Source organism: Mya arenaria, chromosome 6 (genome assembly GCF_026914265.1).
Source record: "Mya arenaria isolate MELC-2E11 chromosome 6, ASM2691426v1".
Classification (NCBI taxonomy): Eukaryota; Metazoa; Mollusca; class Bivalvia; order Myida; family Myidae; genus Mya; species Mya arenaria.
Window position 1 is genome coordinate 29037169 of NC_069127.1, and position 16347 is coordinate 29053515.

Consider the following 16347-nt stretch of genomic DNA (forward strand, 5'->3'; position numbering starts at 1 on the left):
TCTCAGTGCGTTTTAAGGCGTTTGAACATTAAAACGGATGCAGTAAAATCAAAGGTATTATTATAAAAGCATATTTTCCTGAGCACCTTCTATTACTTGTATTTTAATTTCGGCAAGTTTTTGAACTAGGTGCCACGAAATGTTTTTGGATATTGATTCTTTTTTTCTATTTCATTTTTTTTATTCTTTTCTTAGAATAAAATAAAATAATAGAAATAAGCATTCAGTGTAATGTACATCGCATTAATGATAATAGCCAAAAACTCAGAAAATATAAGCTCAGTTCTAAAGTATATGCTTTATCTTACAAAATTATTACATTAACATCGTCATCCTTGTGTAATTACTTTGTGCGTTATAACATGTAATATATATTGCTGTACATACTGTATATATGACCGTTTGTTTGTTAAATATGTTTAAATCACTTTCGGGTGGAAATAAAGAGAATATTTATAATCAACCATTATACAAAGTAAATTCAAAGCAAAGTTAGAAGAGAGTAATATACATTCAGCATTCAGCACATACAAAAATAACATTTATAAATTTTTTTATTTTTTTTTTATATAAAACATCTTTAATAAAATTTAAAAATAAATTTCTTTGTTTGAAAATAACACTTTACAGTGTGTGTATACCACGTGATTAATTACGTCATATATGCTACGTCGGAAGGCAACATTTTGTTTTAAATAAAGACTTAAATCAAAGATAACTTTTCTTTTACTACACCATTTTAAATAAAACAAAGGGCAGTCTATGCCGCTTAAACAGCCCCGCCTTTTTTATTACTGAAGTTTGATAAGGAGATTAGTTTCCTCAAATTTGTTTCCAAAATAATGTTTTGACAGTGCTCCGTCAGACGGCCGTATTGTGAAAAGGTTTGTCGAAGTGTTTTAAGAAACTAAACTCCCAATCATACTCTGGTAAAAGACCGAAGGCGGGGCTACGTAAGCGGCGTAGACTGCGCTTTGTTTCATTTAAAATGGTGAAGAAATAGTGAAGTTATCTTTGTTAAAAGTCTTCATTCGAAGCAAAATATTGCCTTCCGACGTAGCATTTATGACGAAATTTATCACGTGGTATACACACACTGACTTTAGAACTCATCATAAATACCATTAAAATGTTTACTTGAAAAAGTATCATAAAATATATAAATAAATGAATTTAAGTAACAAGAAAATTATTTAATTAAGATTTTCTAAAGAAGATTTAATAATAAAATTATAATGAATTGGAGACAAACGGAATCGAAATACAACGAATGAATCCTTGATTTACTTCTATAACTAATTGGCATAATAAATAAACCATCATAAAACAATTCAATATAACAGAAGCATATATACATTTTGTTAACCAACTCTTGTGTTTCAAGCAGCTGCTAGTCTCTGTCTACTCTGCACAGTCTCGTTTCAAATCACATGGGCAAAAGCAATGCTTACAATTTATTAGTAACATATATTCAATACTGGCACATTATAAGATTTACTTGACATGTCTACACGCAAATGTACGCTTAGATAGTCAGAAGAAGAGAATATTACTTCCGTTTAAGATATCGCTATCAAGAATACTACGTTAACAAAACATATCATTTTTCTTATGATAGTGGTTCGTTTCATAATTTATTCGTAATAAATGATGTTAAGTTTTGTTTTTAAAAGCGAACTAATGTTTCTATAGCATGGGTTTTAAGAGGTGGCCCAAATGCCTAGTACACATATAATGAGGACAAGCAAATTTAAAAATAAAGTCAAGGTACAAAACAAACTACATAAGCAAATCACACGACTATATGCTCACAGCAATATTTCTAATAGCGTTTTATTTAATGGTGTTAGTTTTACTCGATATACGCGATCAATATTCCCCTTAATTCCGTTAATTTATACACATACACATCAACATTGATATTATCGGATTTAGGTAATGCAATTCACTCCTTTTACCGAATTTGCATGAAATATCCGTTATTGAACAGAAAACGTATACAAATTATTCACATCACCGACATATTGATACATTCACATGCGATTCCATCCATCGTCTAAATCACAACACAATCTATAATGGGTTATTTTAGCATATCTTATAGATTCTATCACTATCTAATAACGTCTGTTGAATGTTTACCTAACAGTGTTGTTCTACATAACCCTTCACATATAAAATAGTTCTGAAATTGTGTTTTAACACATAATAATGCTTTAAAAAATTCAAAAATAACCTTTCTAATTGTAAACTTTTCTATAATCCCCACTCTTCAGAACCATATTTAAGAAAAATGTGTTCATCAAACACGTCTAATCTATGCTTCACTGACATACAATGATATTTAATTGAACACCTCTTAAGTGTAAACATGGCAGGAGATTGTCCTGATTCAAATCCTATACACAGTAGTACTCGCATTCCAAGTCCCAAACGCATTGAACTCATCATTATGTTTTTCTGGCGTAGGTATAGTTTCTGCTAAGAATTTATGAAATGAAAAAGCTCTCAAAGAAGTAGTAGCTCCAACAGAGCAGAATATACAAACAAAAAATGTTATTTTATAATGTTTTAAGATGAATTATAAAATTACAGTACTTCTAAGCTACGTTTCCCACACACATTGCAGTATACCTTAACACAAACGAAAGCTTTTTAATTCAGTTCTGAGTCAGAAGCATTGTCACTGTATGCATAGAGAAGTGTCGACGCTTTACAAACACGTGGTTTTCGCTGCAAATTACAAAATTCATATTCAGAACATAATAATACAATTGACGTATTTGTCAGGATTGGTAATAAATTTCATTCCCATTTGACCATTTATCGTGTTTCTCTAACTAGTTTATTATTCTAAACATTAAGCTCTTTAAAGGGAGCTTGACTGGATGGGACGAAAACATATTTTGCTGTTATTGAACAATACATAGATGTGCTGTCGTTTTTCTTTAACAGTGAGCGCTCAGTGTAAACTGTGTCATTTAGTCTCCGTAATCGATTTGTTTTAGGAATCCGGTTATTGAACTAGGAGTATATGCGCTATGATGAGATTTTGTTTGACAGTTGATGATCTGTGTCAATTCAAACATACTATTAACGTTTACATTTTAATTACCACTACACTGTCAAACCATTCAGTAAAATTGTGTTTGTTGCATTATCTAACCGCCAGCGATGTAAGGTTCCAAACGGAAATCTCCAATAACAAGATGCAATGATATAATGAATATCCAGTAAAATGGACACTACTACTGACTACAACATATGCCCGTACATTATAGACATATTCGGATGAACAATGCAAAGTACAGCGAAAAACCCTATAGCCAAGCAATTCAAGATGATGAAAACAAAACTGACATATCACAAACAAAACAGCACAGCCATATCACACATTCATCGACATAAATTTATTCGAAAATGTTTTGGGACATATTCATGTATAAAGAGTTCTATGTGGTCACAGGCACCAAGGTATGGTTATTACTGGTTTGGGGAATAGACTAGGACGGATCATCGTCAATTTTAGTGTCGGCCTCCGATTTGAAGTCGGTGCTCAAAGCCCAAGAAAATCAGGTTCCTTCCACATATCAGTATCTTAGCTCTTTTATTGGAGTAAATGGAGCCTCTGGTCGACAACTTTTAAGAGTGTGCTGTACACAATTGTCCCATTGTTCTTTTCAATTATTGAATTTAGTTTTTCATATACTGACAATCTGTTCAAGAATGTGTTGTTTTTTCAGTCCGATGTCAAGGTTGCCTATGTCGTCGTTTGCCTTCATGTTCACCGTGCTGGACAAACCAACGATGTGTCTGGTCCTCTTGCTGGGGTTTGCGGACATCAATGGGGCATAGCTTCCCATATCATGGTAATTTGCAATCTAGACAGTCCAACTGGCTTCTCTTGAGTCTAGAACTGACAAGAAACTTATCAATTTATGATTAACTACATGAGGTTTACGAGCCACGTAGACACCTCCTATTACAAATATAATATTCAACACACTACATGGTCTGTTCATCGACGTCAGTTTCCCATGAAAGAGTAAGGTGAGCCGACTGGTGAACGATCAAAACCGGGTATTCTCTAGCACATTTGATCATTGCCAGTCCACCGCAGACACACAGTCAACTCTGCATCGAAATCCGAATCTCATGCTAAATGATATTAAGTGAACCGAGTAGATATACTGATGTCTCAGACAAAAACGTTCTCAAGATTGTGCCTGAAAGACTTACTTGATTATCACCATTGCAATCGATACCTGTTTATTGGTTTTATTGACTTATATATTTCATGTAGTTTTATTGAACTTAAAACTATTTCTAACAAATAAATTTGAAAATAACAGCGAATGAACTTGGTGATATGGTTTTCGGCTCCGAAATAACTACACTCTTGAGTTTGAGAATTTAACAAATGCTTACGTCATGCATATTTCTTAATTTGCGGTTGTTGCTCTGCAGTTGGGAGGAAACAATCTTAATGGGTGTTTACAAACCAATAAGTGTTTTGGCAAATAAATTAAATCCCGAGTGTCTGGCACATTTTCTTCTGACGTGTATAGACAGTTTTTGTAAGTAGTGTAAACAACAACAATACTAAACCAATATTTCAGACAATTGTTTACAAACATTAACCTGGAATGTTGATATTATCAGTGTACTTAGTCAGAATAATGTCAAGGATGCTGTCGTGCCTATGGTCAATATGGGTAAAATATTACAATGGACATTAACCAAAGGCCGTATCAGTATCCTACGTGTGTCTAGGTGTATGTTCTGATTATCATAATTATGATTTAACGTAGTAAAGGTTGGTTAAACACCTCATTTCCATTATTGTCCATGTGCGGTATTCATTTATAATTATCCTTAAAGTAATCTTATGGACCATAATTTGAATTGTTACGATATACAGCAATTGTGTTCAAACCCGATTTTGAATATCTGAATATGATTCTGCTGTCAAAATTTAACTAATCACATAAAGGACGTTTGTATCTCGTCTCAAAGAAGAGCAAAACTTGATATTTCGAATGTATTATATGGTTTATGCCATTTTGTCCGTGTTGTTTTATGTTCATTTTGTCATATTTTGTGACAAGGAAGATTCAATTTAATGTTTTAGGTAGATATTTCAAAATAGTTTTATTAATACTTAATTGTCAAAGGAGAAAAAATAATGATACAGTCATGTGCGCACCGTTCGGAATCGTCAGTGGATTGACGTTTATTTCTGCGGCAAATTACATACTCAATAAATACAAAAACGACATTCAATATTTTCTCCTACAGCCTCTATATGCCTCTATGATTTACTAGTTGTAGAAAGCAAATACCAAAAGTTTATGACTGGGAATTAATAAAACACCAAGCATGAAAAACAACGCCATTACTGGGAAATAATCAGTCACGAGCTAATTACTTTGCCATTTTAGAAAATTCCTGATGTAAACAATCTGACACGTTGGCTTATTTTCTATGGTCATGATAATTATGCAGTCTGAGTGAAATATAAAACTCTACCAAATACCAAACGCCTTGCATTGTTTTACTGTAGAAAAAAAGACAAAAATATTTATTACGACGTGTGCATAGTACATTGTCAATAAACATATAAATATTTCATGAAGTATGCAAATAAAATTCAACAATACTATGAAGATATGTATATATAAAGAAAAAACGAATATTCAATTCCAACCGTTTTGATATAATTTCCTTAATTATTAAGAGTTTAATAACAGACATCTTAGATTGATTTAATTTAGGGAATGTATTCTTAATGAATTGTAATGCACCAGTCAATTGTAACCACGGGCCCCCAGGTCCGGGGAATAGCGGGGACTTTGACTTTCGGTGCAGCCAACCCCGGGTAAAATCCCTGCCCTGCGGTACGAACTGATGGTAAAATTCCCACCAAATGCCCCCGCACCCCCTAGGTAAGGCCCATTCCTGGCTATATTTTGCGCGAAGACAAAACCACCGCATTCACCAGTCACTGCGGGGCCACTTGAAAGGTAAAAACACGGCCCATTTCCCCGGCTATCCCCGGTATACCCACGGACCTGGGGGCCGTGGTTACAATTGACTGGTGCATAACTGACCTGGCTTTTATACTGACAAAATAACCAAACTCTTCGTGAGTATTTTGTTGCATAAAAGTAACCGTACCACTGTTTTATTCAGAGTCTGTGACTGTTTTCGTTAATGATAAATGGCTTTTATTTTGAACATCTCAACAAAAATCCAGTGTTGCATATCAACTAAAAATAGACACCATGGCGATTCGAATATTTTTAACTCCTGTCTATTTCTGACTGTAGGATAGCGATTTAGATATCATTACCCCCTACGTTATGTCTAACTTCCATTAATCTCAATAATTTTGTTGACTCATTCTCCATTATCATAATGACTCTTAAGCTGACTTTATTAGTCTTATTATAAAAACATTTTTTGCTTATTTTCACATTCACATATACTGATATTATTGTATTTTGTTGTGAATATAATTTTCAATTTCATCTCAACTTAAATGCTGCACACACTCTGTTCACTGTGTTTTATATAATGTAGTTACTGATATTTGTTTCACTGTTTTGTTTTAACCGTTTCGAACTTGTTTCAATGTCATCATCTCATGATATAAATAAAACTTGAAACTTGAAACATTCTTCGCCCATGGACTATATTCATTAAAATATCCCTGCATGAAAGCCGTTGAAAGTTGGATTCTAGTCGGAAATTAAAATTGTTATTGACATTAAACTTAATTGTTAAATTACATGAGAACTTGAAACGATAAAGGTATAGACATAAACGATATGAACTAATGCATTTAATCAATTTTGCTACACTACATGTTTTTTTCTCATTTATTATTTTACATAGAGTACTAAACAATACACATACATTAAGGCAGTAATAGCATAATAACTATTCTTTTTTTATATTTATTTATTAGCCCTAATCCCGCCTACACACACGCACGCCTACACACAAACACCCACAAACACACATGCAACCGCTCACACGTGCAACCGCTCACACGTGCAACCGCTCACACGTGCAACCGCTCACACGTGCACATTCTTCCAATCTCGAAGGCCTTTCCCCTAATGGATTTTACAAGCTAAGTATTTGCACTATATATTGATGTCACGTATGTGAGCCAATTCTATGGTTACGCTTATTGTGAATGTTTACTAAATGTAGTCACTCAGTTATATTGAAATGCAGAGTGGATATATGACAGGCAGTTTTATTCGACACAGTGTACATCGTCATCAACAAATATGTTTATATTGATCGATGTCAACGTGTTTGCATTATATTACAAACACTATAGTATATAATACAAAACAAGTTAATACTCCACAACAATTAACTATTATCATTTTTATAACCCATCTAAATCAGAATATGAGCAAAATTATTATATTAAGTTCTAGCGTTAATTATTGTGGATCTTATAATTTAAGTGAATCTTAATCAAACAGACTTAGTTTAATAAGCTCAGTTCTATTATTTAATGGAAATAAATGTAAATATTTAAATACCGATGTTACGCGAGAGTGTGGCCTTGTGTTGTGGGGAAAACCGTAGTACCCAGAGGACAAGTAATATGTGCTCAGACCGGGAAGCGAGTGCGGTAACCACTGCGCTTACCGGACAACCTATTAACTTTAATCCACAAGTGTTGCAGTAATTTGTTAAAGCATTCCAAATGGGTCTGAATTTCATTGGATTTACCTATAATGGCCATGTCATCAGCAAATAATTATAATATCAAAACAATACCATATATGTGAATTCCTAAGTTAATATCACTTTGCAAATATTACTCAATATATTCTACGAATAGAGAAACATAAAGGGGGTATAACTTCCCCTTGCCGTAAGCCTCCTTGTAACATAACGAAAATGATCTGAATATGATGACAATAATTTTACACATGATTTAACTATTTGATACATGTTTTTCCCCTGTTTTTCACATTAAAACATCTTCAACCATAATGCATTTATATAAAAAGTATCAAACATTTAGTCATGTCGACATAAATGATAAATTATCGTTTTTTCAAACAAATAAGTCTGTATCAGAGATAGCTAGATAGAAAGATACTTTTTATTCCTCCATGAAATGAAGAGCAAAACATTGATATATATACAAATAATGACACATATTATGAATTACATTTAACACAATAATATTCAAACAATACGAGTAAACCAAACATGCATATTATGTACACAAGTAGACAAACAGAATAAAATATCAAGTACTCTCGAAAGATAACAAAATTAAGCATTGGTAAGAAATATTTAGATTTAGAGCAGCCCTCTATTCCTAGGTATAATTACACACATAAATGCAAAGCTTGTACGAAAAACGAAATAACTAGGAAAGCAAAGTGTGATTTTACAATATACCTAATTCTGGATCAACTTAATTCAACAAGTTATTGACACAAGCTACATATGATTTTAGCAAGGTACAAATCACTCATTGACATTGTACTATCCACTGTTCCTGCCTGAGATAGAATATGAACAGATTGTATCAATGGGCTCATCGTGCGCAAGTTATTGAAGTTCATAAAGTTGAGCATTAAATAATCCCACATTTTCAGTCTACAATTTTGCAACTTGAGACAAAAGCAAATTCTGTGAACAACCATATTATCTGTCAGCATATCACATTTGACGCAACGACTCGTAAAGTTGTTCGAAACGAGTTGACACATTGTGCGAAGTATTGTGCAACACAGGGGAGATAATCTAGGACTATTTCTTGACACTTCCCATAAGGTTGCTCCAGTCTTCTCCCTTAGTACAGTGCAAACGAATGGGCTGAAACTGGACCGATCTAGTCTTCTATACTGACTTACGAGAATTGGATTTTTGACGTAAGTATCAATGATTGCTTTCCACGTATATTGTGACGGATGTCACAGTCGTATGTTGAACACCTGTTTAGCGATATATGTATTTCGGAGCCGACATAATTGCCCGAAAAATTGAAGTTTTCGCAAATCCACATATGTTTCAATGGGTGGAATAGCTAAAGCACAGAATGACCAGTCTGTATTGCTGCTCTTATGGAGTGATTGCATATATTTAATGCAAAATCGGTGCGCTCTTTCTAGTTCCAGTTTTCAGTAAATCCGATGGCGATATGAATGACCATAATTCACACCCATATAAAGTCTTCGGTATGACAATAGATGTATATATTGTCTTTAACGTCAGCGGGTTAAGAGTTTCAGGATGTAAACCACTATTACAAATGCTGATGAATGTTCCCTTCAGTTTGGTACATGCGTCACGAATAATATCCGAAGTATTTAGATGCGCGTCACATTTAATTCCCAAATGAGTATAGTCCTTTGCTTCATTTAGAAGTTTATCACCAAGTTTGAACGTTCGTCTACTCTGTATGTTCTTACATTCATAAAATACCAATATTGAACATTTGTTAGGATTATATGTATATCTCCACTGTTTTGAAAACAACTCGCAAATGTTTAACATGGAATTAAGTCCACTGACAGAAAAAGAGATAAGCACCATGTCACCTGCCACTGTTGGTGATCCGAGTTTCATGTCAAACATACAAAAACCATGACCGCTATTTTGTAGAGTGTTAATTAGTTCGTTGATGTATAGGAGGTAGATCAACGGCGAGGCCTTGCCCCCCTGCCTGGTACCCTGCCGGACCGGAAACCACTCGGAAATATTGCCCAGGTAGCGAACACAGCTAGTCATATCTCGGTACATCGCTGCATAACTTAATATGGAAGTGGGGTCCATCTTACACTCCTTTAATAGTTTGTAAAGGATTCCGGTGTGCCACACGGTATCGAATGCTTTCCTACAGTCCATAAACGCTGCGTACACCCTAGACCCATGTTCACGAGCGAAATGTACGCTTTCACGAAGGACAAATGACGTCATGGAACACCCAAGACCTTCCTGAAAACCACCTTGTTGTTTATTGATGTTTTCCATAATACACTCTTTACTTCGCACTAAGAGTATCTGTTCATACAACTTAAATAGAACCGGAGAAAGGGTAATTGCTCGATAATTGTCAGGATTATCCTTCGGTTTCTTCTTTTTATAAACAGCTTACTAAAGTAATTCCCCTGTAATAATTAATTCTGAACCTTTTTTTATGAAAGGGGTAATAATATCTTTAGTCCATTGCTTGGGATAATAACCCGAATTTAATATATTGTAAAGCAGATCGAAAAAATGCGAATATAATACAGTTTCGAAATAACATTCATTCAACATATCTTAACCGTATGCTTTATATCGTTTCAGTGACTTAACAGTATTTATATTTTCTTGTCCAGTTATAGGGTCATCCAGGAAAATAATTATTTGGTTCATTTAACTCATTATTATTATTATTATTAAAACCTTCTGCATGGTGATTAATACCACCAAAAGTGTTATTACTGAGGGTTTTAAAATATTCACGAAATTCATTTAGTGGTAGTTTGTTTGAGTTATAAGAGGATTTAGACTTATAATGTTTCAAAAACTCTTTAACTTAGCTAGTAAATTCTTAGAATAAGTTTTTAGATCACATAAAATCAATCTGTTAGAATCTTATTTATAATTATATGAGCGATTCTAAAACAGGTTTTGTGCAACAATACAATCATGGTCAAACCAGTTTTTATTATTATTTGTATAATTTGTAAAATATACTTCACCTTTTAAAAAAAATCTTAGAAAACAATGGGTCGGCTATATTCCGTATTGTGTTTGTAAACATATATATAACATATTAACAGAATCTTTTCTTGAACAATATGCGCTATACATAATTTTATTACGAGCAGGCTAATAAGCATTAATCCCAGAGCGAAACCGCTCCCCAAAATAGACATTTATATTTATTCTTCGAGTAGTTTGTACTATCAGGTACGATACTATTACGGGAAAATGAAATATTCAGCGGGGTGTGATCGTTCTTTGCATTGAATAGTTCTATAGAAAAATATTTAATCTGTCAAAATTACGCTTGGTCGATAACAAAGAGTTAATCATAGAATACGGATGTTCACTAGTCAATCAATTCTATTTAAAACCATAAGTGCATTGACGGATGTTCACTAAAGGTAGATACTCAGTTTTGCAGGCAGTGTATATTAGTGGGTAATTGGATGTTCAATCTATTTTTCATCATAGTCTTTATATTTACACTCTCTAGTACTTTTTGTACAGATGAGTTCATGTTCATTTTCGCATAAATGTCTTCGGAATAACAATTTCTGTGGCCTTCTTATTATGAAAATGTTAGTAACGTAAATAGGCTCAACTCAACTCAACTCAACTTAACATCTTTATTTCCTCCATGGCTGGATGAATTCATGATATATACAAACATAGACATAGAACGTATATACTATATGTATAGTAATAGTACAGTTCAAAATTATTGCATATTGGTGTTAAAATATTTATTTATACAAACATTGCAGGATATAGCAATGGTGTGATGTAGTTAAAAGGGGCGGTACTTCACTGTTTCATTCATAGTTATTAGTGATTCGTAATTCCCCTTGAGCTTTTGTAATAGTATCGAGAAAAAACTGGATTTGAAGAATTAGAAGTGTGCAGAAAACTTGTAAATGTATGAGTTGAAATAAATTTCGGGGCTATTCATGCGTTCTTGAAAGCCACACTCAAAATAGCACTAGCCATTTTGAGCGGGGCATTATATATCGCATACATGCTCCCGAAATCAATTTTAATCCTTAAGTTAACGCTTATTGGCCACCTGGATTCTGGATTTGCAACTCTGTAGCCACTTATTAGTTAATACTCGCATGTTCATTGCATGTTGTCACTCAGGTATATGGAAACACTTATTGTACTCTTGGATGATCACTGGACGAAGTCACTTAGTTCTTTAAAATTCTTAGTGGGCCCCCGGTATGCTGACATAAAACCTTTTACCACCGATAGCCTTATTTCTTTCCGTCAAGCCTAGCGGTTGGCATTTCAAGATGGACCCATCAGATATTTGATCAAGGCGTGAAGGTCGTAACTAGGGCACCATTGTTTATATAGGATTTCTTGAATTTCCCTTCGCTATCAGATGATTCTTTTCTAATAGATATGAGCTTCTTTTTCATCAAGACTTTCAAGTTAAAAGCAGAAGCAGAAATATATTTTCCCCTTTGTCTCTGCCTGTCAAATAAATAGTCCTGGAAAACTCACAAATCGTCAGAACCCCCATTGAAACGTAATTCTAAGGTGAAATTATATGTCAGTACGAACCTATATTTATTTTGGGCAATGCCACATACCGCATCGCTTTGGGAGTTTAAAAAATGTCAAAAGGGAACTACTGCCTTTATGCTGCTTAATTGCGTAGTGTAAATGAATACCACATATGAACGAAAATGAAACTGAGGTTACTACCAATCTCCGTTTAATCCTAGATTAAATCTTGAAATATTCATCCAGGGCTGTTTCAATGAAGGATTTTAGTCGTAACCTAACTAATCTTAAATCTGTAAAAACGTCATAAATGGCAGCACATTAATATTTGTTGGCTATCCTCATCTTAAATTTGTTCAGTTTTAATTTTGGCTTAAGTTCAATCAAATTAAATATGTAGCAAAAGAATGTAACTGTTACGCTTAAACTATTTCAAAGATCTTAATTGAAAAATCCTAGAACAAATGCCCAAAGGAGACTGCTATTCAGTTGTAATTATTCATATTGACTGGAAGAATTATAAAGTTGAATAGGTCGCGTAGTAAGTGTCTTGAAACTGTTGACATTTTAAGATTATCTGCGCATGCGCGTATTCCAAAAACTACTTATTATTATGATCCTTTTTACACATTTTGTGCGTCAATGCGCTCTGTTTAGCAGAGTGACATCGAAACCATAAAAATAGTTGTGTTGCGGCCCGAACATGAGTTTTATTTGATTAGAAAGAAAAACAATTGTCTTTATGTCTGTATTGGTGACATTCTATGTGTGTTTTGACATGTTTGGGTGTAGCTGTTTATGTGTTACAAGAGGAGTATTAGATATGTCCACAGTTATTCCTACTTGAAGCAAAATTTACTGAATGGAAAATGAAAAATGTGTTGCATAGTGCGGTAATATTCCCCGACATTTATAATACAATGATAAGTACAAAGATAAAGTATGTTAAATTATTTTGCTTACTTGCCAAGACCAAACTTAAGCTTGATTCAGTTATATGGGGATAATAGATTTTTCGAGAGACTGGGACAGAAGATTAGATGATTAAATCGTTTTACCATATTTCCAGAAAGTTACGAAAGTTTCAGAATGTTTTTAACGAAATCCGAATGAACGTTTTCCTCTATAACTTAAATGCAAAATGAACTACCTAATACAAATAAATATTAATCATAAAAACAAAATTAGATGCAATAGAACATTGCTGAGTATAATGAGCCACGTCAGTTGAATTATTTTACGACACAGGATATTAAGACAAGGCAGGTAGATATATTTTACGACAAAGTATATTAAGCAACGGCAAGTAAATAAAATTTACGACACAGTATAATGTTATTGCCCGTTATCCTTTCGAAACAAATACTATAATTTCTTATAACCATTTGTAGCTGTAATAACGATTACGATCTTCATATTGTATAAATAGTACTTATTTAGTACATGTAAAGCAATAGTTCATAAGTTAACGAACCAGGATGCTCACTGCTGAGAACTTTAAAAGTTTACTAACTATTGTAAACAATGTGGTGACACAAAAACATTCCACCACGTGTTCATTGAATACCAATCAGATCATTGTGTGTATACCACGTAGTAGTCAGGGAGGCTCATCCAGACCACAACGCACTCGTTGACCCCTTCTTTATTCTATATAACACGGCCATCTTGGATTCAAAAAATGAGTCGCTTTTTGGACGCGCTCGGGCGTGAAATTACTTTATTACGACGTGATTGAATGTAGTGTATAATCATACTACTGTTGAGTTATCGAACAGACGATAATGGTTAACTATTCGTGTGAGTCATTTGGGCAAGTCTGGGCAAGTTCTACAGATTTTGGAAAACCAGTTTTATTTTTATATTCCATTCAATAGAAACATTTATAATTCACTATGTCTGGTTTGGTAGGATAACAATACGAATAAATCAATAAATCATAGCAATACAACGCTAACGCTCGTGTATCATCTCTACGTACACGTGCAAAACTTGTGCTACATCTCACACATGTACTGTGAAAACCGGAGCAAGGTACAACGGACAAAAGACGACAATAAGTTTCCATAGGCGTTTTTTTTAATCTGGGCTGTGTTTAGTGTTTGGTCAGGTGAACAATCCATCGCTTAGGAACGTAAATACGTGAGAGCTAACTCGTTAATAGTATGTTTATTATTGTGAGTATTGAGGTCAAGTAAAGTTAACATGCTCTAGCGCTTCAGGATGCAAACATTTGAAGAATAGTGTATTATAAAACAACTCGAATCATATTTGTTCATTTATTTACATATAGACATAAGGATATAGATCAACATGAAAACTATGTGTTCTATCATTTATGCAAAAACATACATAAAACTTTATACATATATTACAATGTACTAAATAAACAGCACTGTTCTTCGGAAGTTTAATATCCATATGGAAATGTACAAAAAATTTCCCCAATGACACGCTTATCGAACACAATCTTATAGTCTTTATTTTCTCGTTTGGTAATGATATGTCCTGTGGAGGGGTTTCTCACAATTTTATTCTCATCTACTACTGTCACACAGTCTTTGTCCTTTCCAGTGACCATGTCCTTCACCGTCTGGAAATTGAATTTTTGAAATTCAATGTGATGCCCCGCACCTTACAAACAAACGAGTGTCCGTGTTTTGTTGGATACTTAAGGGAATACGCGTAATTTTTGGGACCGCCAGTGACGAACGCTGTGATACTATTTCCGGACACCTCGTCAGTTAGGTCTCCTAAATAATCACCGAGAGGGGGATCCCATTCCCCCGGACGCGTTGTAAATACCAATGAATCGGTGTCACAATAGGCCACACGTGAGCCCAAAGGCTTCAAATAACTGTAGAGCTTTAATCGAGCTTGAGCAGTGGTGTAGGCCGCAATGATGACATTGGTTCTTGCAGACGGCTCTACGAAATCATCGTTGTATGTCCATTCTAGTTTGACAGATTCGTCATTCACAAAGAGTATATTTTTAACCTTTTGTTGATCACTGGTCATCATATCGAAGAATTCAAGAGGGTCAGATATGTATGTTGTTTGCGTCAGATTGGTACGTTGTCCAAATTTCCCCCAAAATGAATTAAGCATCAATTTGGCGAGTGATCGCAAACCTGGATTCTTCATAATCCTATCGTAGTCTAGAAGAATACCTTCTTTTTCGAAATAGCGTTTAATGTATGCTTGCTTTGATTTTTCATCTACACACCAGTCTGGCCAACCGCTAGCTTCTTGTTTTATTTTGAGGAAAGTATTGACGTACTCAGTGAAAAGGCCGCCGTCTTTTGTATCTGGATTATACTGGGAAACCTCGTCAAAATGCCAAATTTCGTAGACATTTTGTATTGAGTATCCTTGTGCAATGGCTTCCTTTATCTCATCGGTGACCCACGTTCCCGTAAAGGCTCGTTCTTTGTCGGTATGCTTACATATTTCTTGATGATATGTCTCAGTACACAGGCGACATAAACTGAACATCAGCTTCCCATTACACTTCATAGGTAACACGAGTATGTGGAGAGTTTTAGGTGGCAACACCTTACATTTGATTAAACCCTCATACTCGGAAATATTTCTAAAATTTTCCGTAATGATACGCGGATGCCCAAGAGGTATTTTGCCTGCTTTGTTAACCCATGGGTAAAGCGATGTGACATCGTAGTACTTAATTTGTTTATCTGTGGTGACCTCTTCATATAACTTAAACGCTTCCGTTCGTCCACCAAAGAAAGCATCTCTTAGCTCTAAAGAGTTTACTATTTCCAAAGTCCGAATATAGTCTTTCATTTCATCGTTTGTCGCCATTTCTTTCTTGAAATCACATTCCCATTTACATTCATATTTGAAACCCTGTTCCTCAATAAATGTTCTCTTTTCCATAGTTCTGCTGTACAATTCGCCCATGCTAAGGATACTGACTGGGTTAAGTGTTGTCTTGGAAAAACATTTTGGACAGCCATGCCAGAAGCATCCATGAAACTCGAGCGCTACATTTTCGCCATTTTCTTCGTAATAGCCGTCTACCTTGTATGGGCCTATCTGTTTCTCCCCATAGTTTCTTCCATGCTGGATGTTCAT

The 16347-nt window shown here is 34.4% G+C and overlaps 1 protein-coding gene across 1 annotated transcript; it reads right to left on the reverse strand.

The window, feature by feature from the left end:
- Positions 1-14838: 14838 nt before the first annotated feature.
- LOC128237680 (uncharacterized) lies at positions 14839-16347 on the reverse strand. Its single transcript, XM_052953265.1, has one exon. It carries the CDS (start codon positions 16345-16347, stop codon positions 14839-14841), a length of 1509 nt encoding a protein of 502 aa, XP_052809225.1.

What these genes read in the sequence shown, in the direction of transcription:
- LOC128237680 (XM_052953265.1), bottom strand. Translation starts at nt 16,347, where the DNA reads ATGAACATCCAGCATGGAAGAAACTATGGGGAGAAACAGATAGGCCCA.